The sequence below is a fragment of the Corvus cornix genome, chromosome Z (genome assembly GCF_000738735.6).
Source record: "Corvus cornix cornix isolate S_Up_H32 chromosome Z, ASM73873v5, whole genome shotgun sequence".
Taxonomy (NCBI): Eukaryota; Metazoa; Chordata; class Aves; order Passeriformes; family Corvidae; genus Corvus; species Corvus cornix.
The window spans coordinates 15,114,415-15,142,122 of record NC_046357.1 but is presented as its reverse complement, the minus strand read 5'-3'; the positions used below and the strand labels follow the sequence as shown (position 1 = coordinate 15,142,122).

The following is a 27,708-nucleotide window of genomic DNA, read 5'->3' as shown; positions in this document are numbered from 1 at the left end:
TTTGGGTTGTCCTGTGCAGAGCCAAGAGCTGGACTAGATGATCCCTAAGGGTCCTTCTCAACTCAACACATTCCATGATTCTTACGCTAGCAAACCAGAACCTGTCCGAGCACAGGACAGGTATGAAACCCTCCGGCGAAGACACATCCAGGGCGTTCCTCCTCCAGCGAGTTCCCTCACCTTTCGGGAGTGAAACAAAAGCCTGAAAAGAAGAGAGGCCAAGCACTAAAACCCCGCACCCGAGCGCAGCCCGCCCGGCCGCGGGCTCCCCCTGACGCGTCCCTCGTCACTCGGCCCTGCCCCGGCGGGACGGCCCCGCCCCGGCTGAGGCGCCGCCGCCGCCCGGTGTCCGCGGGGCGGCATGAGGAGAGCCGGGGGCGGCTGCCGGGGCCGCCATGTCGCTGCTGTGCGTGCGAGGTGAGCGGGGCGGCGGCGGCCGAGCGGGGGGACACGCCTGGGCAGGGTTTGGCTTTGTCCTGGGTGAAGTGGGTCTCAGTCTCCCGGGAGCGGGGACGGGCGTGCCGGTGCCTCCCGGCTGAGCCACGGGCGGCCGCGGCCCGGGCCGCCACCTGCACCCCTGGGCGAGAGGTGCCGCACGGCGAGGAGCAGGTGCCGGGTCCAGGAGCGGCGGTCCCGGCCGGGGAGGTCCGGATCCTCGGGAGCCCTGAGGAGCCGTGGCTGACTTTGGGAGTTGGCTCGGACACGAGTTGAATCGCTGCCGCCCAGTGAACGGCGCTGGCAGGAAGCAGTCTGCTGTCACTCCGTATACTCGCCTTAGAGCATGCATTGTTATTTCAGATACATTCCTAATTACCTCCTCATCCTGCTGTGAGCCTCGTCCCCTTGCTGAACAGGTTGCGGGAAGCCGAGACTTTCTCTGCGCAGTGGGTTATAGTGCTGTCTCCGGTTTCCCATTTCTTGCTGCCTTGTGCTAGAAAATAATAATAAAGAAATCCCTGGGGGAAACCATCTGCCAGGGCTCACGCTACTGGGACGTGTCTCCCTGCACTGAACGCCGTGGTCACAGGGCGTCCCCGAGCGCAGTCGTGCCCTGCGGCTTAAAAGTGTAGTTTTAATGTTCTCAGCTCCTTTGCCAGGTATGATAAAAAAACTGGCACTCCTGGCAGTTCAGCTCTTCTTTCACGCACACTGGTTTATTTGATAGCAGCTCCTTATCCAGCTGTTTGTCACCTTTTTGAGTCAAAGTCCCTCTGTCGGTGGTGGTGTTGATAAGATGCCCAGGAGAGTATCTTGAAGCATCTCGACATGTGTTATTTTGGGGAGAGCGCTGTTCTTGGGGAGCGTGTCTGAATTAAGTTGCAGCCCTTTTATTAAACACATACTGTGTTTAAGGGCTTAGGAGAGGTGCACAAGTGCAAAGTTTATCTTAAAAATGCTTTTTGTACAATTCTGTGTAAACTGTGAAGCGTAGACTTGTCTAGCCCATTTTGAAGGTTTTTCCGAAATCTCTTCATTGAAGTTGAGTCTGATTAGCTGAAGGATGCTTATATGTGTTACAGGTGTTTCTTTATTCTTTTTGGTGGTTCATCCTCAAAATGTTTTCAGAGTGTTCTTTAAAGAAATGTGGGTTTGATACCACTTGAAGCTGATTGTCTTAAAAATGTATTTACACAGTGTTCACGAGGAATAGTGAAAGAACATGAACTGAATGATTGACCTGCTGAAAGTATCTTCTCTTTTCAGGGTGTTTATTCTTGGTTTGTAGGGGTTTTGGGACAAAAGCATTTCAGGAACCTGGAATGGTGCGCTCTCGTGTTTGATTTATTCTTTGGTTGTGTGTAAAGAGCTAAAGAAGAAACTTGAAGTGGCTGGTGACTCTGTGTGAAGAATTACTGTGAAAATTATATCTTCCATTTCCATCTACTGTGTGAAGACAGTAGAAAACACCAGCATTCATTTAAATAGATGATACTGAGCAACTTTATGATAAGATTGCAGAATGTAGTCAATTTACATCAAGAAACATGTTTTCTGAAATAGGCATGACTGTAAGAATTAGCTGATGAGATCTCACAAGCAGAAACCATCAAACATGAAATGGAAGTATGCTGAGGTAGAGCAGTCTGAAAAACAAAACAGGTACCAGGAGTTGAGATAAAACAACTGGGGCAAGGAGGAGGCGACTTTATTAATTGCCACTTCTTTAAAAAGCCCAACAGATGTCACTTTTCTTTATTTTTACCTATACACTGAAGTGAACTAATCTTGTTGAGACAGCAGTGAGCTGTTAATAAGAAAGTTGAAAAAGCTGATTTTTTTTTTCCATTCAAAATGGTCCACATGTAAGACTACATAATAATAGTGTGGGGTTGGATGGTGTAGAGCTGAGACTAACAAAGACAACAAAACCCCCATGGAATAAATGTAGGTGATTGGGACACTGCTAATAGCATCTGGATTGCAGTTTTACAGATAAAGGAAAATGTGGAAAAAGCCATAAGTGTCAGTGTCACAAGAAGCCTGGCAGTCAGAAGAATAGTGTTTTAATTTATTGATATATTTTTCACCCCTCTTGAATTACGCACATTAATAATATTTTAATGAATCGCTAATCTAAAACAGTGCTCACCAAACATGTCTGAGTACTGCCTTTGTTCCTGAAAGATCAGCTAGCGCACATGGCTTCTTGATCTCGTGTTGAGTGCTACATTTCTTTTACCTTCTTGGAGAAGTAATTTTTATGTGTGTTTTTTTTCCTTTTTTCCCCTTTGTTTATTTGTTTTGATTTGCTGTTTGTTTTATTTGTTGTTGTTTTGTTATGTGGCATTTTCTGTTTGTTTTGTTTTTTCCCAGAATCATTGAACTATATTGGCCACAGAAATAGGAAGCACCTGACAGAAAATCTAAGCTCAGAGGAATTGTGAATCTGGGATTGTCTGCAGCTGTTCAGGGGATGTGTGAAATGAGTCAGTGGTAACGGGCTGTTGTAAGAGCAAATTAAGGGATTCTTTTGAAGCAGGAAGATATGCAGTGAGTGTAAGTGAAGTGAAGGAGAAAGGAAATCCTGAATATTACATGATTGAGGCTTTTAGGAGACTTCTTTGTATTTTGATTCCACTGCTTAAGTGCAAGAGAGATTGCATACACTCCTGTTCAGAGCAGCTGTGTCTGGATTATGTCTGATAATCTTCTCTTGGCATAGTTTGCTTTATTAGTTTGCATTTAGTGTTGTATTTGTGAAAATAGCACATATTAAATAAAAGTAATCCCAGGGAAGCAGTCTAGTTTTTCACATCATCTTGCATTGTTAACTCTCTTGGCTTTCTCTTGTAAGTGTTGATTTTACCTCACATCTCAACCTAATAAAATTTCTTCTCCTGATCTTTCCTGTCTCCTGACGGGGAGATGGGAATAACTGCTGTCTCAGCACAGCTTGCAGGGGTCATAGCAAAGGGGACCCTGCTGAGGCAGGATCACCCGGTCACTGGCTCAGTTTGTCATTGTCCTGACACATGCTTCATGCCCTTTCACTTGCTCATTTTTATTGCATCCTACTTTGTCCCCAGCCCTTGCTATCTCAAGACCGATGATTCTCTTCTAGTTTTTCTCCTCCGTGCTTCAACGTGGCTTAAGCTGTAAATTCACCGTCACTGTATTTCAAACTGCCTGACCTGCCTTGTCCACCTGGTAATTACAATGTCAAGGATGTTGGCAGTGGGGTTCTTCCCTCATCCCTGTGCACGGTACCTGACTAGTCAGGGCATAGTGCTTTTGTGTAATTGTGCTTTTATCTTGGGGCCTGATCCACAGTAGCTATGTGAGATTTGGCTGCCAGAGGTAAATGGGAGATTGACTTGGGTGAGCTCTTGCACTGTAGAATTTCAAGTTGGCTGCTGTGTGAAATGACACTGGACGTTAGGAATGATTTTTTTTTTTTTGTTTGCCTAATTGTTATCTTGTGGCTGCTCTGAAGAGTTGAAAGAGCTTGTGACATTTTTGTCAAAACAGCTGGAGTGTTGGAATACTACTCAGAGAACTTAACTGTCCATGCCTGTACTGTCAGCAAAATTTGAGTTCCGGAACTGAACTGAACTCCGTTGACATTCAAGTGAAAGAAGCAAATAAGGGAAATGGGAATGGATGTTAATGATAACAGAAATGAAAACATGTTCATCTTGTGAAGTACTTAGAAATACCTGTACCTGCAAGCCCAGTGGGCAAGTGTCAGGAGCTTCTCTTTAAAGGATTTTTCCCTACCTTGATATAAGGGCCTCGATTCACCTCAGTGTTCTCTGTAAGATTGAATGAAGTGCCTCCAGCCTTGTGTTGTGACAGTATTCTCAAATGGTTGTAGAATTGAAAAAAAAACAAACCCTACCCATCTTTTTGTAGGTCAAAATGGTGAAGAAGAGAATTGGGCATTAGAAGTGGTAGCAGAAAAGCAGGGCTATAGCAGTAGGATATTAAAATAACATAATGATTCATTTAGAATTTGCTGTGTGACTATTATGAACTCCATTTCTGTAGTTGTCCATAATACGGAAGCTACCAGTGTAGGTAAGTGTTGGAACAAAATAAAGTGTGTTAGAAATTTGGATAATAAGGCTAAGATAAAAGTGTTTTCTACTAAAAGAGCATTTTTGCATTGTGAGTTCAGTTTGAAGTGTATAAAGCTGTAATTGGAGAGAACTTTTAAGATTTCTAGTTTTTTCTGTTGGTCAGTAAAACCTACAAACCACGCTTTTGATGCACAGGTGATCATTTGATTTCCCATTTAAAATCCTCACTCCATCAGCTTTGGGCAGTGTTACTGCAGGTTTTAATAAAGAGTGTGGAATCTACTTTTTAAGTATTTAAGGATGATGAATTACTTGAAGCCTCCCTATATTTCTCAGTGCAATGAAGGAACGGTACAGAGATGCTTCCCAAATTTGAATAATGTCTGCTTCCTCCTTGTTCTCATGGTGTACTCTGAGCTGACTCCTTCAGTTTGGGATCTGCCAGACCAAACTTGTTAAACCTGTTATTAGCATATTCTTTTAATATGCAATAAACTGCTGCATTTAATCAAAATGCTGAAAGAACCTAGTTTTAAATTGTGACAGTCCGAGATCTAGTTGCAGCTTACACAGCAGCATTGAAAGTCCAAGCAAATTCAACTGCTTTTTTAAATCCAGGACCTTAATTCAAATTTTGACTTGAATGCATGTGAAATGCATATGTCTGATGGCAAATGGTATTCCCATAAATTTCCTGTGAAATTTCTTCCTGCATATTTTTTTTTGTGCCTTGTGGTCAAATTTTACTGTGTGTTTTGAAAAATACTTTAATCACTCATTGAAAGCTGTTCTTGTTGCTCTTCTCAGAGATGTTGAACTGGAGGGATGTGTCTAATAACTCTTTGTTGCTTTTTCATCCTGATAATTCCCTGTGTGGTCTTGCAAACAGATAAGGAGCTGCTGTGAAAGTGTGTAGGGTCTTCACTAACTCTGCCTCTTTCTTAGGTTAAAGCTTAGTAGTTAATACCTGGCATTTTCTTGGTGTGGAATTGTATGTAAGCAGCTTGCTGTTCTTGCCTCTTGTTTGAGAGAAAGATTTCTGGAGTCAGGAGTTTAAAAGGTTTCTCTTTAGCACTTGAATTTGGTTTTCTTTGCAAGTCTTTATTTTCTGACTGTACTTCTAAAGTTTGTGAAGTAGTGAAAATTGCATTTAATATTGTTGTGTTGATCTCATCATTGTTAAATTGAGAAGTAAAATCTGCTTTACTGGTATTGTTGGCTTGTGCTTATCTGTGCATGCTTTAGCCATGTTTGCCAAGAGCTTTGCTGAAGTAATGTTTTGCTTGTATACTGTGACCTGTAAAATTTGGCAGATGCTTTCTGTGATATGGATTCCTATTCCATAGGTATATCCTGGGTGTTTGGATCAGCTCTCTTTGCGTTTAGCAGGATTTCAGACAGATTTTCTTTTCTCTTAGGCCCTCCTAATACCTGATGAGGCTGCTGTGCATATTTCTTGCTTTTATTATTTGCCTTTTCACTGGCTTATGTGTCCTGCTTTGTTTTGTGTAAATGGCAAATGCCCAGTTGAGCAGGAGTGAAATATGGCAGGCATTTGGAGTGGGAAACACCACTGATCATGGCCAGCTTCTCAAGTGACTGTTGCTGTTTCACTGGATACCCACTGTACTATGGCATTTTACCCTTTATTAAGACTGTCCTACCCTCGTCAAGTTGCATGTCTCAAAAAATTCCATGTGTGCACAGTTTAGATCAGTCTTTCCAAGCCGGTGCTGAATAGCAGGCATCTTTTTTTTTGCCCCAGAACTTGAACTCCTTAGGCATTTCAGACATTTGTCTGGAGTGCTCAGTGATCTGTTGGTAGCTGACCTACAAGTGTGCTCCGAGTGTCACCTTGGGGGTCATACTCTGCTCCTCTTGGAGCCTCTTTTCTAATCTCTCTGGATGCATTTAAAACAAAGGTCACTGGCCTACAGACTGGTTCACTGACATGTGAATTGCGGTTTTCTAGACCTCCTGATATTTATTACTTTCACGCTGTATTTTTAGCATTATCTTCACTTGCCAATGGGCTGGAAAGTACCTGATCTCATGGGTGCTTGCATCTTCCTGAGAATGGGGCAAATGTTTATGGGATGCCTAATGCTTTCTCACCATTAGCCGTTAAATTAGCTGGTGGGTTGGGAGGGCAGCATCCTTGTTGGTGTTTTTTCTCTATTCAGATTTTTTGTTGTATTTAACTCTCTTGCTTTTCCCTGCATTTAACTTCCTACGTCTCAGGCCACATAACCTGTTGTCAATAGAGTTTATTTCTTGTATTTTACCATGGCTTTATAGCTCTTTCAGGTAGAATGACATTCAGCTCTCCTTTTCCTTGAGGAGTAGTGGCTTTTTGGTCCCCTGGAAGACCCCTAATAAATGATTCCTGAATCTGATTATGACAGTTTTGGTTCAAATTTATTCTTCTCAGTCAACTGGTAGTAATTACTCTCAATTTTATGAAATTACCCTCTCTGAAATGTCTTTTGTGTATTGCTAGGGATTGTTTTTGGACAGCCCATGTTGCATTTGATTTGATCACAGCTACTGCAGGTGACTATTAAATAATTGTTTTGTAGAAGAAAATTGGAGTGGTGATCTGAAACAGTTGTTCTGCTGCTTAACAGTTGTTGAGTTGGAATGCTGTGTGCAAGTTTTGAAAGAACTGAAGAAGTGCTGGCAGGCATATGAGCTCTCCAGCATTTCTCTGTTTAACTGTCTTTATATGAGTAATGCTATCTTCTGTGATGAGCAGACTTCAGCTAAATACATTGTGAAATACAGTATGTGCATCTGTGTGTCTATTTCAGCCAGGAAGAAAGCTTCAAGTCTAATCCAGATTTAAAAAAAAAAGTTAAATTGAGAAATCTCTAGTTGATAATTTCATAAAAAGATGGAAATGTGATTTACTTGGTGCATCGTAAACATCTGAGATATCCAACTCTTTGATCAGGCTTTCAAAACAGATTTCTTACTGTCCTTTTAGGGTATTTTCCCTATTATGAACTTTGAATAATTGAATAACTACGCTTCAAAATAACAAAACGTTGAGTACCTGCAGATATTAGTGGTCTTTCCCTTCTTGTGTAGCGTGGAGTGCAAGAGACCAGCTGTGGCTAGAAGATCAAGTTAGATGATGAGAAGTCCTCAGTTGAGGAATTCTTTTGACTGATGCAGGTTGAACTTCTTAAGCACCATATTATGGCCTGGATTCATGTCCTGCTGTTGTGGGAAGTGGCAAGGAATTGGAGCACAGTACTGGCAGGTATGTGCCCTCTCTGATAGCTGGATGTGGGCATCCTGAAAATGAAAGGGATTGCTGCCAGCTAATGGTTGTGACTTAGTTTATGTTCCCTCTGGCGTACTGCTCTCGAGTGCACGTTCATACTTCTGTCACACAAGTTGGGGTGGAATTTGGACAGAATTTGTGCGGGAATTTGGTCCATGCATTCAACATGGAAGCACGTGCTGAGAGAGTTTCAGTTCACGAAAACCCCGTGCTGAGAGAGAATTAAATTGAGGGAGTGTCAGGTATGAATAAATGTTGCCTGCTTTGTTTGCAGGATTTACTTTTGCTTGCCACACTTAAATTTGTAAAAGTGTTAATATTGCTGGACAGGGTGCATGGGGTAGAAACTGTGTTAAAGGAGTTAAAAATCCTGATTTTGTTCCCTTTTGGATTGTCTGCATCTGGTGAGTCAGAGCATTTAAAAACATAAAGAAGGTATGCTGTTTCAACAACTTTGTGCTGGCCTCGGTGTCTTGATGCTCTTCCTTGCAGTTGAACATATGTATAAATGGAAAGTGGATTGGACTGGGATGTTTTGTCTGATGACGGGTAAGAGGAGGTGTCTTGTTCAAGATAATTTTTAGCCTAAAACTGTTGGTGAGTTTGAAAAGAAATTTGGCTTGAAGCCTTGACCGTGTCCCTTTAAGGAGTACTGGTTTCAACCTTATTACTTAAAGCTCCTGTGACTTAACTCTCTTAAATCTTTACAACCTCAATGCTCTGCTAAACAGACTCCAACATTTCCACCATAGAGACCTAATTATTAGGTATAAAATAACTGCAGAATTATGCTTCTGAGTATTTTGTTTTCTCTGCTCAGGTCAGTGTAGTAGTACTCAGCTTAAAAACCATCATTAAAAAAAAAAAAGAAAAAATGCTTTGTCCCTTGGCTTTTGGGTTGCCCCTCTGTTCAGACAAAGTCTCACCATATAACCAGCCTGCTGTTGTCTTTAGTGACATCTACGGAAAGGATTTTGTATCTGGAGCCAAGTGTGGTGGGCCATGAAAACCCTTCACTTTTCTGAGCCCTTGTGGCAGCACAGTGGTGCAGTCCATATGCCAGGGATTCAGGCATGCTTGGATAAGGTGAAGGGAACTGTGGAGGAACTGCATCACCTGGAACCTGTTCTGAAGCATATGTAGGGCTTTTGTCCAACATCATTACCAAACTCCCATTTTTCTGAATACTTAAGTACTGGAAGGGCAAGGAATACAACTTTTGTAATAGCTTCTCCAACCTAAGGAAAGGCGCACCAACTTCTGCGGTTCTGGTGCTGAAGTTAGTAAGCAGCTTCAGCATTAAAAGAAGAAATTTGTCACATATTGTAATCAACGTAAAGCTGATGAATATGTAGATAGTGAATTTCTAGACAGAAACCTATTAGAGACATTTTTCTTTCCTAAAGACTTGTATAAACTTCAGAACAAGTTTTCAGAAAATGTCCAGAGTCCTCAGATTTTCAGTACCTGCAATTATTCACATGTAGTTACCACAGACTCTTCTGTTTCAGCAACCTCAGTCCTCTGCAAACAAAGTCCTTGTGGAGTGTTACGGCTGCAATTACACACTGGAGAGCTACAAACCCTTGTTCTGGAAATCTTTAGTAATTGTTTCTTTCTAGAGGGCCAGGAGTACCAGACACATGGTGCCAAAGTAGTTTGTCAGCTTTGTGTGAGGAAGGAATTTGACTGCTGAGTAAACTATTACACGCATTGTAGAAAACTGTCGTTCTTCTTCTGTTCCTCTTCCAAATTTCATGAGTTATTCTTCGTTGTAAGATTTCGTTAAAAGCAAGCAGGTGGTGTTCTTCAGGAGATTATTTGGCCTCTTCATGCTTCATGTGGCTCCTCTTTGAGAGTCAGAGAGGTCATAAATTACTAGAAAGCCGAGATTGTCTTTGTTCTTGGATTTGGGATTTCTAATGCTACCAAAATCACAAAGCCATTTTGTAGATTAATAAAGTCCTGGTTTTAAATGAAATTCTCAATATTTTGTGGTTCAGACATCCCCAACCTTGAGCTCCTGATCTGAACCTAAATTTGTAGTGTGCTGCTTGAATTTGGCATGCAACATGGATATGGATTAGTAGGGAGGGAAAAATGGATATGAAACAGTAGTTTAATCTCAGCCTTTCCTACCTGGTATAACTTGCTGCATGTGCAGAATATTATTAGATTTTGACCTATCAAATTAAGTAAGTGGAGTCTGTGTATGCTCCATTTTAGTAGGAGATTTTTTGAGGAGATTAACTGCTTAGAAACTCCATAGTTATAAGGCCAGAATGGATTGTTGTAATCATATAATATGACCCTCTGTAGTACATAGGGGTTTTTTTATTATAACTACCTAGGGTCTAACAGAAAAAAATCAGATTCTGAACTAAAATTGATGAAGGATTTTTTACGGTTCTCAGCAGTTTTATGTTGATTATCATCATATGTGACAAATTTCTGCTTTTTATGCTGAAATGGTTTACTAGCATCAGCATCAGAACAGCAGAAGCTGGTGTGCCTTTCCTTCAGTTGAAGAAGCTATTAGGAAAGTTGTACTCCTATCCCTTCCAGTACTTAAGGATTAGGAAAAATGGAGTTTGGTAATGTCTGTTACTTGAGCAGAGGCATTTGAATGTTATATTATGGCTAATCCGACTATAATGAAAAGTTTTTACGTATTTTTCCATGGTTAAAAGGAGATCAAGACATGCCGTGACCTATAAGGTCGCAGTTTTAAATCAGGATATTGTTACACTTCTGCTAGGTGGGAGGAGTGTGGTTTAACAGAGCTCGACCAACGGAACTTTTACTTCTGTTGTAAACTTGAGTTTGAGGTTACTGTTCTATATAAACCTGACACTTCAGTGAGATGATGTAGAAACGTGTTCAGGCTGTATTGGAGGAGAGCAGCACGTGACAGAAGTTTGAATATATACAAGTTAACCCTGTGTACCTACGCTTCCTGGGGGCCTGCATTGTATATTTCTTTTTTCTCATAGAATGTCGGGGAAGAGCTGGTGTTGGGGATGAAATTGGGGTTACCTGATCCTGATATGACAAGTGCTACAGTTATATGAAGTAAACAATGTTAAACATCTGAATTAGTAGTGTTGAGATAGTTTTCCAAGAGGGTGCAGACACATTGGTGTTATAAAGCAAAGTGGGAAGCTTGTGACTAAAGTGGTGGGAAGGGGGCTCTTAGTTTAGGACTCAGAACTAGCCCCCAAAAGATTAGCAGGAGTCATGAGGAGTAGGGGTTATGAGGGAAACAGAGATGATGTAGGGGATGTCCTACTCTAGAAAGAGGAATAGAGGTGACTGGGAAAATTCCACTGTGGTTTGGTGATGCAAAATTGTAAAGCAGCATTAGTGTGGATAAAAGAGAACCAGCTGGGCTGAAATTGCTTTGGGAAGAGCTGATAAGGGATTTTGCTGTGATAGCACAAGAGATCTACTGCACGTAGTCCAGGATTTAAACGTGGATAAAAATCTCGTAACATGGATAGGAGCAAAGTATTTCTGGATATTCTCACTGTGAAAGACTGACTCCCCACACCAGAGAATATATGCTGTTGGTCGTGGCTGGGGTACGGAGAGCTATGTTATCTGACGGTTTCACCATCAGACAGTGACTAAAGCCACAAAATTGGTGGAGTGAACTGTAGATGTGACTTTGAGAGGCACAGAAGATGCTTCAGGGAAGTTGGACATGGAAGTGAACTTGGTTTGAATGATCGCAACTGAAACTAAGTTAAGGTAAACAGATGTAGATTAGCAATTGTCAATCCTCCAGGGAAACTGAAGAGGCTTCTTGGTGAAGTGAGGAGGTTGGATACGGAGGAGGGCATGAAATTCAGGGAAGCTACAGGGGTAAATATTAGCATCTCAAATAACAGAAAAGGCTCCACCTAGGAAATTACCCCAGAGCTGATGATTCACCTGTTCATTGCGTCAGGATATGCTAAGCAAACAGAGAACCTCTGAGAGGTGTGGGCAAAAAAAGTTTGTAAAGGAAAGTGTATCTTGAGGATCCGGAAGTCCAAGGTTAAGGCAGGGGCTTCCACCTCAGCAGACAATGTGGCATCTTGCAAATGGTAGTAAAACAGGTAACACAAGGCGCTTTGGTCACACGAAAAGGGGAAACAGCCAGCCTCAACAGGGGGTGGAATCAGCCTTCTGTGCATGGGCACAGGGAGTTGTGTAAAGATGGGCTGAGTATGGTCCCTGGACTATAGGAGTTGTTTCTTATGAAACTGAAAATGAGGCACAGGGGTAGAAGGAAAAATTTTAATACCCTGAATTTGAGTCCGGTAATCCATATCCCAGTGTGCTGAAACATGCAACACTTGCCAGAGAGGAATAGAGGTGATTTCTGTGGATTGTCAGGAAGATAAAGGAGATGAGTGATAAACGTGGGTAAATATGGATCTTGTCTTCAAAAGCAGGCAGGACTGTAACAATATGTAAGGTTTAAAATAAACTTTTAGGAGAGAATGATAAAAATTTTATAGACAGGTGGAAGAAGTGTGAAAGGGTGTCATATGAAATGTGACGTGGGTTTGCAAGAGGAGGATTAATCTGGGCTAGCCTCTTGTTTCTAGATGAAAGCATGCATCTATTTGTACTACTGTAATATCTCGCAAATCCTGTAGCAGACTTCTTTTTAAAGAAAATTGGAATTGGCAGAAGACATGTAAAGAGTATAAGGAGCTGCCTGTAGCAGAAGCTAGTAATATTGCAAAGACTAGTAGGGGAAGCATATAGATGTGTTCCACTTGTGTCATGGCAAGAAAAAATAAAAATGTATGTGTCAAAGGTTTTTTTAAGAAAAGTCCTAATTACACAGTAAATTTTGAAGCAAATAAATATAATGCAGGAAGGACTCAATGACCCCTGAGGAAAGTGAGAATGAAAATCAGTTGATATTCTGTAAAAAAACTATACACTTAGAGACAAGCATTTCTGAAAAATGTGAAACTTAGTGAAAGGAGATATGTTGGTGAGTCCTTGTGTCTCTGCACTATGCTGGTAAACAGAATCTGATGGGATCTGTGACTTGTGTCCATTAAAAACAACAGGAAATTAAACATGGGGTGAGGAAAAACATTGAGAGGGGGAATAATGTTGACATAAGATATAGAAGGTATACTCATGCCATTAATTAAAGTGTTGGCTGGAAGGTAGGAATGATTTTGAATGGTATAAGTGGTCCAGGTGTTGGGAGAAGCAACATTAGAGCTGGTGATCCCAAAGAACTCCTTCCATTCTTATGATCTTCACTGCACTAACTTCATTGTGATGTGAGTTACTGTTCTGACAACTAATTGCTATAGACAAACTGTATATTAAGGTAAAGTTTCGATGTAGCCTTTTCCTTATTTATAAATGTTAATAATAAGGAAAAGAACCTACATGTGAAGGAACTTGCTCATACTCTTGTTACCTAAGGCTGTTTATTTTGGTTAATGATTTTGATTCTTAGAGTATTTAACCTGGTGGATTTTCACCTTATTTTTTATGGAGGCCCAAATGCAAGCAAACAGCATGGCTTTCAGGAGGACAGTCTTGGGCAGACTCCTTGTCATTAGTAAGACCTTTTTATGGTTCAGTTCTTTGTGTACATGCTGTGTCAAAACAAAATTATTGGCAGGTGAGTGCAAATGTGTTTGTGAGGTGCAGCTCTTTTAGATGGCAATCTAACTGTCCTATTTCTGCAATTTGTGGGTGTCCTCCAGGAACCAGTATTGTCTGAGCAGTTTGTGAATGTGAAGATTAAAATCAGACTGCCAAAGGTATAGTTTGCCAACAGTGTTTTGTTATTAGATCTCCTGTTCCTGCCTGGAATCTCATTCAGTTGCACCATTACTCATACCCTAACCAGTTCTTTTACTTTTTCTTAATGCTCCCAGTCAAGCTTATTTCTGTCTCCTCTATATTGGTATTTTCTCTGTTTTGTGAAGCCAAACATAATAATATTGATTGATATTTTATGTCAATAAGATTTTATTAATATTTCAGTTTAAAATATTTTTCATGCTAGACCAATTCTCCTTCATTATTTGTGGGGAAAACACAGGTCCTGTTTTTCCTGGAAGCCGGTGGTGGGATGATTTTGCTTAAAAAATACATATATAAAAATTTACTGAAACCACCACAAATGTGATGGTGCTTTATTTTTGTGTTTCTCTTTTGGTGAATATACTAGGCTTCTGAAGTTGAACAGTGATACTTTTTAGTATCATTTTTTATTTTGGTGCCTTTCAGGACAAGCTTGTGCTCAATCCTGCTTGACAAGTAGCCGTGTTCCAGTTGGCTGAGTGCTTGCAATCCTGTAACTTAAATCGAAACTACCAGAAAATAGACCAAGGCTGTGATTAGGTGCCAATCACTACTGGTGTGGTTAGTCAGCAACTCTTTTTCCAGGGTGCATCTTGTTTACACTAAGTCTGAACAGGGAGTGTAGAAACCTGAGTCACTGGGGAGACTGTTCAGGTAACTTTTGTTGACAGGAGAAAAGCACATGCCAAAGGACAAGCACACAAGTGGTTTTGTTCTGTTTTTTCTGCTCTTTCCTCTTTGGTACCACAGTACTTGTGTCTTCCAGCAGCTGTTACCTTGGCTGTGACCAGGCTGTGTGATTTGAGCTAATAACTCTGGCAAGATTCTAGTAATTTAAGTGGCCTTTACCTCTGTGTACAATGTCTGAGCAGAAGCTGCATGTGCTCTGTGTTTTGGAAGAAATGATTCTATAGGGAGGTGTATCTTATTTTCAAAGTAAATACGTCCCTCAACCCCCCAAACCTGAGGAAACCAATTTCTCCATTCATCTGGTTTCTGAATTACTATTAAGGGGTTTTTGTTATGTGTGGGGTTTTAAAATAATTTTTATATTTTCTCTTTGGTTTTTTTTTTCCCCTCTGAAGCTTTTATTATAAACTAGTTGAGCTGTTGCTTTGTCATCAAGTCAGTTTACCAGCTCAGACTGTCTCCTAGCAGACTTGATACATTATCAGTCTGTCTCTTTTCCTGCCTTCTGGTGCAAGGATATGGCTTTCATTATGCATATTTCCTTAGTCTTTGGCAGCTGGAGGCATATGTGAGTTGCAGTCTGTTTTGTGTAAAATTAAGTAGCGTGGGTTTTGTTCCCTTAATCAAGGCATTTCCAATAACTTAATATATTTCTGCCACTAACTTAAAATAATGTATTTCTGAACCTTGCAGAATATGAAAGAAGGGCGCTGAAAATTGGAAGCCTCCTTTACTACTCTGTTTAGTAGTATTTGTCTTACACATTTAAGAGTTCTGTAAGATTTGATAGATTTTAATTTTTTTTCCATGATGAGGCACAGATTCAGGAGTGCGATGCTCTCTTTTCTGATCATAAAACAGTTAAAAGTTCAGGAGAAATCTGTAACCCATAAGGAACCCCTTAAGGCAGAGTGACCAAAGCACAATCTGACAGAGTATCTCTTCTGAGAGAGTCAGACACACAATAACTCACTCCAGTACATTGCACCCAAGCTGCTTTTTGACTAATAATATTAAGGCTGCAGGAGAATATTGGAGAGGCGTGGCAGCTTGGATTACTGTTTAGTTCACCTCTTGGTTGGGGAACCAGGTCGCCTGACAGAGCTGTCTGTATTGCCAGCGTCAGGAGGATTAACCTCACATAATCTCTGTGATTTGAATAAGAGATTTTGTTCCTGTCCTCACTGCTCAGTTCAAAGCAGCTGCTGAGCAGAAAATTCAGTGGATCTTCAGAAATGTGTCTGTGTTGGTCAGCCAAAAAAGGAAGAAATAGATGTTGCAAGGATTTCTTTTTAGCAACTGATTGAAGGGTTTGTAGTGTAAATGTGTATAGGTGGATTTAACTGTTCTCTGGAATCAGGGAAGTTGGCTAAAGCCTCAGTTTCCTTTTTGTTTGCTTGCAAGGTGTTCTCTTACACAAATAGTATCAAATCCATTTCTCCATCACCACACTCTGCTTCCCCAGCCTCTTGGAGACCAAACTTTGGACAAAAACAGAGTCTTGTAAGCATATCATAACAAAACTTCAGTGTGTGTTTGTTTTCCCACTTCTCAAGAAAAGTGTAACTGATCCAGACCAGTCAGTTGGAGGTGATGCTCACCTGCCTGTGCTACATCAGGCCAAAGCTAGGAGGGATTATGCAGTCAGCTGAGATGTATGTATTTGCCCTTGAGGACTGATGGTAGTAGTAATAAGGTACTTAGCTCTCTGCTTAGAGCCCCACAAAACTGAGGATTTTCTTTTGTATATTGTTGTTAGGGGGAGGCTCTTCAGTGTTAAAAAAGCCAGACTGTGTTTGCTGTGTCAGACAAGTAGCAAAGCATCTTGCCTCTCTCTGATAGTTGTTTTCTTTTCCATGCAGAGTGATATGGGTTTGCTTGTGTTGTCTACTTTAAAACATCTGATACTGCTGTCAAGTGACAGCAAGTGTGTATAGCAAAACAGCTAAACTTATGAAGTGAGGTAGTTGAAGCATGCATTCCCCCTTGCTGTTGAATTCACCTGAAGCTGTTGGTACCCTTAAGCCTTGATTATGTTGGGGATGAAGGAAATTTGGTGGTAGAATAGACCGTGTGAAACTCTGGTTTCTAAAATGTCACCTCTGGATCCTAAGCCTAGGGACATGCTAATTTGTAGAGTAGGTACTGCCGTATCATCATGTCATGGTCTTTTCTGGGAACTGTCTAGATGTTTGTGTGGATAAGCTATGGGCTAATGGGCTTCTACTGTAGCCCTTACTCTCATGATATGGTTGTTCTTAGTACAAACTCTGGCTGAAGGTGTGGAAAGAGCCCTTGGTCTTCAGGGCGGAAGACATTTGATTTGGGACCCAAGTGCAAGATGTCATTGATGTCAAAGTGGTTCTTTGGGAATTCCAGCATCTAATTTGAGCAGTGGGACTGTTAGATTTACTGAAACAACTGATGTTTTGGGAGCAATGATTTGCATATCTGACTGGCTTTGTCATGGTGCTGGTAGGGGGAGAGGCAGTAACCAGAAGGCAAACATCTGTGAGACAGCAAAAAGGGTCTCTGGTATCTTGCTTGTGAATATTCTTGTGTTACTTGGCTGTGGTTCTTCGTGGAGAAATAGGACAGGAGAACTGACAATTCAGAGCCTTTTCTCGTTGAAGAAAACCATCTGAAGACAGTTTGAATGCTCCACTTTGCTCGGGCAAATGCTTGTTGAGGTGACAGCTAGGAGCAAAGTGAAGTTTCAGGTAGACATTAACATGTCTGTGGAAAGATTATGAAGGAGCAAAGCACAATTCTGAATAAGCATCTGAGGATGCTGACTCTTGCCTTGCAAGAATTAACTTGTCAGTTTGCACTGAGATTGTGATTATTGCCAGCTTAGTTGAAAAGGTAAGTAACGAGGTGAAGGGCTCCCTGCAGAGCAGCGTGCAGGCTGGATGCACCTTTTACTCCAGCACTGGCTGTGGGGCTCCTGAGAGCTGGAGCACATATTTTCTGCACAGCCTTTAAGGACAATAATGAGATGCATTGTGGGAGGCTGTCATTTCAGCAAGTCCCAAAGTGGACAAAATATGGCTTATGATTCTCAGTTATTGTTCTAAGTACCTGAAAGATGACTTGAACTCACGGAGTTTTTCTGTTTTGTGCTGGTTGGAGAAGTGTCCTGGACAACCTGCCAGCCATCTGAACTGGGGGACCATGCATGCAGGAGAAAGGGGGATAGATACACTCTGGAAGACTGGAAGAGCATCTGCAGTGATGGGAATTTCTGGAACAGTGTTCTGGTGTTGGGAGTTCCTCTCCTCTCTTCAAGTGCCACTTCCTCCTTCTCTCTCCTGCTCAGCATTTCACCACACAGGCTGCCTGGATGTAGAAGCTTCTGCACTTTTTCTGGTTCCAAGTACATTTCATGTAAAAACTGGAAAATATTTAATGGGCTTTTGACACTCTGGATTCACTGGCAGTGCAAATCTGTTTCAGGAGGTTTTAAGGTTTAAGACCTGCACGTTCCTACTTTCTTTACCGCTTCCGGCATCTGATTCCAACTTTCTTGGCTGTATGGTTCATGAATACACTTCTGTTTTTACCCCTCCCAGAGAGAAGAAACAGTATTGTCAGGCTTATTTCAGCTGCTCTTTATCTGAATCAATTGAAAGCTTCCTATTGCCTTTCAGGAAGCTTTTTCTGGGATCAGCTGTAAGTAAACTTCTTGCAGCCTCTATTGCAAAGCAGAAGTTTCACTAAGTGCTAATGTTTAATGTAATAAAGATTTGAGCTGTGGTTTACCAAATAGCTTATCAATGTTTTAAGCATTTTATTGTTATGATCTCCTGAGGCTTTTTTGGATAAAATGATCTGCATGTTTTGAAATGCTGGATTCCTTTCTCAGTGATGAATGGTCATGGTGTATTGTATATATTTTGCCAGTGTTCTGTGCTAGATTTTTAGTAAAATCAATGTATTTACTTAGAAGTTCAGAGATGCAGAGATGAGGGTACTTCTAGGTTTTGGGACCTGTTGTTTTGTGAGTCTCCTCCCTCTTTTCCTCTCTGTGAACCCTGTCCTAGTTGTTATACTTCAGATATTGTTTTCAAACCAACAAAAACAGACTGACCTTGCATCCTGATACTACTTTCCTGAGAAATGCTGGTGTAAGAATTCGGAAGAGGAATCTGATATCTACGTGAAGGAAGGAATCAGTTGCAGACCTCTTTAATTTTCCCTTTGCATTTAGTCCCCTGTGGCCGTTGCTTTCTACAAATTGCATACATAGTTTAAGTTCCGTTTTTCCTGTTCTGTAGTTCCCTAGTAAAACTCAGTTTGTGTTTTGAATACATTTCATTTTTCTGTCCAAAACTCTGTTCACAGCTCCAATCCCCATATCTTCTGCAGCACGACTTTATTTTTTTTTTTTTAATTGCTGTAGTGTTTTCATCACCTGTGAGTTTCTGTTGCTGACATAGTTCAAGGAGTATTTCAGGCAGGTGAGTTCCTGAGCTATGCAACAAACAAGAATACATATGAAACCCTTCAGTTCAGGAAGTTGAAAACCTGTGTGATGTCAAGTCAGTGTGTCAAATCAGATCTGGTAACAGATTAACCTGTAAACAAGACCCAGATGTGTCTCTTAACTGTCTAAATCAATTTTGTCATTGAAAGTGTTTAGAAGTCTACTTACATTAACTGCCTAGTACATTAAACCTGAATAGAAAGTAAATTGTCACCCTTTCTGTCGCATAAAATACATTTTAGAGAAGTAGACCCCTTTAAAAGAAGGATACTTGTGCTGATGAGGATTGAGTTTTATTATGAAATAACCCCCACAGTTAAACAACTCTTGCCAAAGGATTTGCAAAGTTTATCTGCTCCTCCAGGTATGCTGTGAGAATGTGGGGAATATGTGCAAATACCAGAAAGGGTTTCCTACACAGTTTTTTAATTTGTTCTGTTTACATTATCTAGTAACTTTGATAGGGATGCAAGAAATGAAACACAAGCTCTGATGCAAGCTGAGCTGTGCTGTATACACTTACAAAGTTTTATGCAAAAGCTGAGCTGAAAAGTGACAATATTTGCAGGAGGCATGAAATTACCTGCTTCACTAAGGGGATCAGACTGGATGTCTGAGCAGAATAGCTACAGGTGTCTTTCATTTTACAACTGGATCAGCACAGTGCATTAACTGTGGGTTTGCTCAGGTTTGTGTAGATTTGCCGTCATGCTGTCCTGCCAGTGCTCCCAAGTTTATGTGTGTGAAATACTGGGGAATAGTCCAGATATTGAGTCACTGTGCTGTGTTGCTCTGATGTTCATGGGCTATGGCAGTAATAGAGATTTAGACAAGACTATTATATATATAGATACATTTACATATATAGCTTTTACGTATAAAAGCTAGGCATTTTCTGCTTAGATTTCGATACTTTGCTTGCCAAAGTTCATCCCATACAAGTGAAAATTCTGTCAAGAAACAAATGTTGGGGTCAAGTTTAGTAATGAGAGCCAGGCAGCAATATCCCTTTGGGACTGATCTGTCAGCCCCAAGTTGTGGAGTGTCTGGACTAGGGAGGGGAGCAGGTGGGATGCTATCTTTCTGCAGGTTGTGACTCTTGTGTGTGTGTGAGGCGTGGATCTTAACTGACTGTAGAATTTACAGAGGAACAGGGAAGCATCTAGTGAGGTTTGGCAGTGTGGGGAGTCGCTGGGATGTGTACTTTATGTAGTGCTTTCCTGGAAATCCTCTATGAAATGGTGCTGAACCTTGAATGGGAGTATTGAGTATGTGTCTCCTTCGCACAGAGATGTGGAAAACCCTGCAAGCAGTCACATGTCCCAGCTGCTATCAGTCACTGTCCAGTGGGCAGGAAGGGTGGAGTGGCTGGTAGAAAGCTGTTTGTTGGAAACTGTATTGTAAATCAAATAAACGTAGTAGTTTTGTGTTTACCCTCTGGACAGGGTAATAAATCTGCAGATCATCTGATCAGGAAGATGTTAATTCATGTGAATTAGGAAGAATTCTAATTCATTTTCAAGACATCTGGCAATACAGAAATCTCTTGGGTAGATCAATTTGCTATCACAGACTACAGATTAGAATCTTTCTTTTGCCCACCCCCTTCCTGAGAAGAATCCTTGAGTAATGGCTGGTTGCTGAAGGGAACCTTTCCTTTGTTTGATGTGGTTCCCAAGGCCTTGGGAAGGGCAAGTCGATCTGTCCTGTGGGCATTCAGAGTGGTCAAACTGAAGAAAGTTCTTTGCTACATGATTGAAAACTGCAATATATTAACTCTGCTTTGTGGTATGTTGTTTTGTTTTTTGTGTTTTTTTTTTCCATTTCTACGAACTATTAAAAATTAATGAACTCATATCGCGTCTATTCCATTTATTCTGGACTACTTATTAAAGCAGTTCGATCCCTCGGTTCAGTTGAGGTAACCTTGGATATCTGGGTTCCTGCACAGTTGTCTCAATCAGAGAGGTAATGGGTTTTGAACAACTGTTTCAAGTACTAAGTCAGAAAAATTCTGTCCTTACATGCAACCTCAGTTCTTTGGATACTGTTGAAAATCTGCACTATATTCCTTCTCTTTGCCAGTTACCAAGCAGAGTGGCATTTCACACTGGCTCTTCTTTCTTCTGGCAGCAGAGCAGTTCTCCGATCAGCCCAGCCCTCCTTTCACATGAAGCAATTACAGAATGTTATCCCCTGTGTACTGTGAATTCAGTCTCAGCTTTTAAGACTGTTGGTCCATGAAGGTACCCACTGTGCTTCCCTTATGTCATTCTCAAAGAGAATACACTGAGGCATAAAGTACTCTCTTCCCTGCTTGAGTGGAACAATGTTTCTATGTAAACCAGTAGTTTGTTTTGCCTGGCAGAAAAACAAAATATGAAGTAATGGATGTGACTTAGGTCCTGTGTCTCTCAGTGGCCCTTGAGGCTGTAGGAGCCTTGCCTGCAGTAACCACCCCAGCTCCGCAGGGCTCTGCTGGGAGAAGTTAGAGCCCAAGCAGACCCTGCTCTGGGCTCTGCAGTTATAGCAGAAGCTGTTGAGGTGCTGCTGAGTGCTGGTGGGTCCCTGGGGCCTCCTGTGCAATTGTCCTTCCTCTGAGGTAGGTCAGGGAAATCTCTTCCTTCTGAGCATAATTTAACTCTGAATGTATGAGAATGCAGTGGAGCCTTTCTTTTTATGCCTGTCTCAGGCTGGAAATACCAAGATGGCTGTGTCACACTGAATCTTTGTAACAGACTTGGGAAACGACTATATGTTTTATCCAGCTTTTCCTTTCTTAGTAATTGTGAAGGGAGGTGAAGAGTTTCATGGCACGGTCTGTACTGCTTTTCTACTATGGCACTTGCAGTTGCGGTTAATGGCATAACTGATGCTGCTGGGCTTTAATAGGGATCATGTGAAACAAAACAGTGACTGAGTTAAAATCACAGGTGAGGTCACTTCATGGCCTCGGCTTCCTCCAGCCTGGAGCACCTTTTGGGTTCAAGTAGGGGAAAAGAAAAGGGTTCCTCACCCTCAGGTGGAAGATGAGAGTGTGCAGAGTCTGAGCACGTTTTGATTTCCAGAGGAGGGAAAGAGGTTGTGGAGTCTGCCTCACTGGAGATTTTCAAGAGCCCTCTGGACACAATCCTGTGCTATGTGCTCTGGGATGACCCTGCTTGAGCAGGGAGGTTGGATCAGATGACCCTTTGCGGTCCCTTCCAACCTGACCCATTCTGTGATTCTGTGAAAGGTCCTTGTGGGTCAGGGTGGGATCTCCAGGGACAGAGCAGTCCTTGTTAAAAGTGCCAGTCTTGAGCCACTTGCCACCCTGTCATGGATTTTATCAATAACTTCCAAGAAGTGAGTGGGAGGTGTTGAGTTTCTGGCTCTGCCATGGGGCACATGTGCTATAGTTGCTAGTTCAGTGTTCAGGCAGCAAAATTGTTTCCAAAGGCTCAGTTAGAGAAAGTGTAACACATGTGAAGGGCTGCAGCACTGCCTAATCATTGCATCGTTCCCAGAAGGGTTCCCCTGCCTTCTATGTGCCTGCTGGAGGCTGCACAGGCTGTGAATTCGGTGTTTTGAGCTAGCCTTGGGTAGTATCAGCAGCCTGCTGTGGTCTCTTATTTCTGTTGTTTAAGCAACCTTTGCACCCAGTGCTACATGTCACTGTACACTGAAGTCTGAGCACCTGGAAAAGGTGAGAAAAGCAGAGTGAAATGGAAATATGTATTGATTCTGCTGTTCAGCTGGGAAAGTTACTGTAGAAGTTAGGGTGCACTCGAAAACACATTAATACTGCATTTGTGTTTCACAGGGAGGAGGAAGATATTTTTCAAATAGCTGATCAGGAAAATGCTTTTCGAATGCTCTGCTTTCAGCATTGCATTTCTTTTTAAAAGCGGTAATTAAAACTGCACCTTTCCATTCTTCTAATTTCTCCCACAGCCCCTCCTCCATGGCACTTTATTGTCCCCTGCGAAGGGATGTAGGTTTTGTTCTAGTGTGGGGAGTGATCGGGTAGTAAGTCATGTGCTGGATTTAGTTAGAATGTAATCTTTTGGCCATCTGCTCAGGCACTCCCTGTGTTGCATTCCTCTCACTTGCAAGCAAGTGTTAAAGGTGATTTGGGATGTGCAGGTGTTCGGTTCCCTTTTAACTTAGTATGACTGTGTGAGGAGGTTTGAGCAGGATGTTTTCTGAGCCTTGCAGTAATTTGTCATGCTTAATTTTAATTGTCTTACTGGTGTGTGTAGCACCTGCTCAGGAAAAAATACTATCATTCAAACTATTTGAAAAATATGTAGATAAGGCTTTCTCCTTAGAAGTGAGTTTAAGAATACTCTGATGTATGCTCTGCTATTGTTTTTTCATCCTCCACAGTGACTCTGGTCCTTTTTTTTTTGCAATTCCTGGCTTTTATTTTCCTTTCCTAGTCTTTAGGAGTTTATCTGATCCTCTAGTCCTTTGTAAGTGAAGGCTGTAAAGCATCTGGAGTCTTGCTGTGGCTTTTACTAAATTTTATTTTATTTTGCTTTTTTAAGTTGCAGGCAAGACTTAAACTTAATTTTTTTTTTGTCTCTTTATTAGAGTAATGCCAAAATGGTGAGAGATGCTCAGAGGGAAAAAAATCTCTGGATGAATTTAATATTTACATCAAGTTTTTTCTACTTTCTAAGAGCTCCTTGGAATAGCTGTATCTCTGATACGCTCAAGTCTTTTTTGGAGATTAAGTGAATCTTCCTGTGCAGAGAGATCAGGTGCATCCCTGTGCATCTGTCTCATGAAGTGCTTGCACATGGCAGTGCAAAGCACTAGGTCTTGCCTTCCTTTCTAATTTGGTATAATTTTCATTCCCTCCCTTGTATCCTGCTTGTCCTGTGCAGTGGCACAGGATTGGCATAGTTGGATGTTTGCATCTGAATGGATGGACTTTGTGTGCTGCCCAGTTTTCTGAGAGAAGCTATTTGAAACTGAACAGAACTTGACATCTCCAGCTGGTTTAAAAATGCTCCTTTCCCAGAGACTAGGAGTACTGTGGGATAACTGGGAGTGAGTCAGGAAATACCTCATCTAGATCATTAACTTACATTATGTTAGGTTTTTGCTTTGTGGCAATGCAGGAGCGACTGTACCTGTAAAACCTGGTGTTGTTGGGTGCTCTAGAGAATGGTTTCGTTTTGTGGTATGGGTTTTATATTATAAAAATGAGATTTTATATTATAAAAATGTACTGTTACACATGGCTTTATTTCAAAGTACTGTCGTACTTCATCATGTAGCAATGACTTTTCAGCCTTTGCTGTAATGCTGACTAATTGGTGCATCAGGCTTCTGTAGAGCTTCATAACACCTTTGAGTCCTTCCTTGAGTGCTTGGCATAGAGGAGCTCTAACCAGAGGGAAGGAACGGGTGTAGACAAGTTTTCCTAGTAGTGCTCCTTTGGAAAGCTGTGGTCCTTCATGGCATGGTTCATGGTCTTCAGTGCAATGCATCTGACCTGCAAATTCCCTGGGCTGGCAAACAGGCTGGGCCTTAGCCATGCCTAGAAGCCCATTCCAGCTCTGAACTCCCAGAAATTCAAGCTCTTATATGGGAAATCCTGCAGTCTCCCAGCCAGTCCTGGGAGATGTTCTGGGAGCTGCATCATTGCAATGCTTTCTGCACCCCTAGGAAATGCTTTCCTGTGGGGCTAACAAAACAAAACCATGTCCAAGTCACTTTTCATGGGAACTTTCTGGACATGCTGTGCAGGCTTGCAGATAGAGTGAAAGAATTACTGGTGAGATGAGACTCCCAGGTTTGCGATTCAGCCCTTAGTTATAAGTTCTGTTTCTGTGGCTAAAGGTGTGATTTGTTACATGCAGTTTTTCTAGAGGTCTGGTGCTCATTCCGGGGAGTTACTAAAGATTCCATTTTTGTCACGTGAGTCTGTAGGAGGCTTCGGATCTTTGTTTAGTCTGGCTGCTTCGCTGGGATATCCTTGTTGCTTCAAGCCCCGGGACAGCTCTTGCTGAAGCCCCACACAGACACCCCTCTCAGCTGTCCAGGCAGTGCAAGGCTTGCTGCCTTTCATCAAAGGAACCTCTGAATATTTAGAGGCTGTGACTGCAATGTACAAACGGCATCTTTCTCTTACTTTGCCTATTACCGCTGCTGAGGCTGTCTTTTCTCTGTGTTTAGGAGCCAGTGGCCCACTCCAGCTGCCTTTTTAGCAAATAATACCAAATTTCTGCACTGGGGTTACCTGTGCTTCCCTGCTAACAGTAGTGGAGCTGAAGCTTCCTGTGTGTCCCCTGCCCTCCTTTGCCTTTTCTTCCCCTAGCACATGCACTTCTTTGTCTCCTGCCTCTTGCAAAGGAGGGGAGAGGGGAGGTTCACAGATAAGCTGGTGCCTGCCCACTCCAGGGCAGTATTTCATGAAATGTCTGCTTTTGTGTGGTATGCAGAGGAGCCTAGAAAGTGGGTAGCTTGTCCTGCATATTTCTCAAAGGTTAAACAGACTGATTTGGAGATTAAAAGGCATCTCTATCTTCAGTCAGCAAGAACACTGGCCCACACTATTGTATGTTTTGCTTGCACCATTAGGTTTAGCGTCAGGAATGCTTCAGGCCCTGAATCTGGGAAAAAAGGAACCAACTTATTTTGGACCTAAAGGCTTGTTGGCCTTGTCAGTCTAGGTGAAAACTATAGCCCTTTTAACAGTACAGTTTGTACTGTACCTGGTACAGCATTTTCCTTCTTGCAAACATCTACCTGGACTGTAAATGCTCACAAAGGAGAATTTCTCAAATAGCAAGACTGTTCTCCATCATCACACTCCCTTGCAGCTCTGCGTGTAACTGTGTCAGGGCATTTTTTTTAAATTTAAGTTTTTGATGTTTCTTTCTAGAACTTTTGTCTTGTGAGTTGGACACTATGAACCTCTAATAAGTATTGGCAGCTCTGTTTTCTGAAGGAAACTTCACTGCACCAGCTTTTAAGTATTTTTGCTCTCTGGTATATCTTGCTTCCTAGCTTGTTAAATATGTTTTCATCTTAGTGTTAGTTTTCCAGTGGGGAAACTAGCTGGAGCCTAGAGATGTCTTCTCTTAGTGCTTACACTTAGCAATTCTAGTGAGGATATGAGCTTGCAAAAGGGAAATGTAAACAAAATCTCCCCTAGGTAGACATGGACCTTCTCCATCTGGTGAGATAAGAGCCAATACTGTTTTATGTTTTAACAATTCTATTTTTATGTATAAATACTGTCCTGGAATTAAATTAACAGAGTAGAGCTTGTAAAAATGACATTTGAGTTTACACTGCTGTTTGTTTGGCTTATTTAATTTAATTGACAGTGTCACAGTGTAGAGTTACTTATGGAGCTGCTATTCTGGCTTGATTATTTTCAATTTGTGGTTGAAAGTCTGCTATACAGCGTTAGAATTTCTTTGTATACAAAGAAATGTTTCTTTCTTCTAGAGTGTTTATAAGTAACTTTGTAAGTGAGGTGGTATGAAATGACATCTTGCTAGGCAGCAGTAACTTCTGGTTGCAAAGGACGGATTTTGAGATTGCTTTGCATTAACCATATCACACTGCTTTCCAAGCATTAAGCCTGTGATTGTTTTTTAAATGCATCACTTTCAAGAGGTGCCATCGGGTACAAAGGACTTTTTGTCTCCAGATCTGTTTAACTGAATGTGGATTTCCAGCTGCCAGGACTGTGCAGGGGATGTTGGCCAGTTAATATGATGCACTGTGATGCTTTAACTCAAAGGAGACTGTAGCAGGACAAAATCACTAACAGCCTCTTATTTTGTTCTTTTCCTTTTTTCTCTTTACAGTAAAAAAAGCTAAACTCCATGGACCACCAGGTAAGCCATGCTCTCCTGCTTGTTTGCAGCAATGGGGACCCCTGCTCTCTCACTGCTGTTTGTGCTGCTCCCTCTGGTTTTCCTCCACCTCCTCTCAGCTCCTCCATGTTCTCCTTAGGAGTGACATAATCTACCTTGAGAATCCAGGCGGCTTGAGTTAGTAGAAAACTTGGGGCTGTGACCTGGTGTCACGGTGGTAAGAAACATCTGTCTTTTATACGTGACCTGAACAGGTGATGAATGTCAAAATGTGTTCCTTTACTGTCACCCTTCCACACCCACCCAGCCCTTTCATCTCATCCTGCCTCTGTCCCTGTTCAAAACAGGGTCTGAAAATGTCCAGTAAGAAGAACTGGTGTGTGCTTCTGTGGATTTAGTGCCTTCTCGATCTTGACTAGGATTGCTGGATGGAACTGCAGAAGTGAATCGTTCTCTTACGTGGCAGTCCATAATGTCTGTGCTTGGAATTAAAATCCCTTCCGCTAGGTTTTGTGTCTGCATAATAAAACAAAAGCAAACAGCTGGTGACACCCAGAATTTACAGTCTGTGGTTCAGAAGTAAGTGTGCTATAGAAACCCACAGCAATGACGCATGACAATCATACAATCGTAGAATATTAAGGAGTTGGAAGGTACATGAAGAATGATCTAGTCCCATGCCATGGGCAGGGACACCTCCCACTAGATCACGTTGCCCAGTGCCTTATCCAACCTGGCCTTGAACACTACCAGGACTGGGCATCCACAACCTCCTTGGGGAACCTATGCCAGTGTTCACAATAAACGCCTTCACAATAAAGGATTTCTTCCCAATATCTAACTAAATATCCCCTTTCAATTTGTATCTATTATTCCCTATCACTACAGTCCCTGATGAAGGGTCCCTTTCTGGATTCCCTGTAGGCCCCTTCAGATACTGGAAGGTTGCTGTGAGATCTCCACATAACCTCTTCTTCAGGTTGAACAGCCCCAATTTTCTGAGCCTGTCTTCATAGGGGAGGTGCTCCACTCTTCTTACCAACGTTGTGGAATTGCTCCAGCACTTCC

The 27,708-nt window shown here is 41.8% G+C and overlaps 1 protein-coding gene across 2 annotated transcripts in view; it reads left to right on the top strand.

The window, feature by feature from the left end:
- The first annotated feature begins 316 nt into the window (after positions 1-316).
- Positions 317-27,708, top strand: part of UNC13B (unc-13 homolog B) — a 208,246-nt gene continuing 180,854 nt past the window's right edge. For both annotated transcript variants that reach the window (XM_039566772.1, XM_039566771.1), the window contains exons 1-2: positions 317-417; positions 26,632-26,661. In XM_039566772.1, coding sequence (XP_039422706.1) covers positions 396-417; positions 26,632-26,661 — 52 coding nt within the window. In that variant the 5' untranslated portion in view covers positions 317-395. The remainder of the gene's footprint in view (positions 418-26,631; positions 26,662-27,708) is intronic.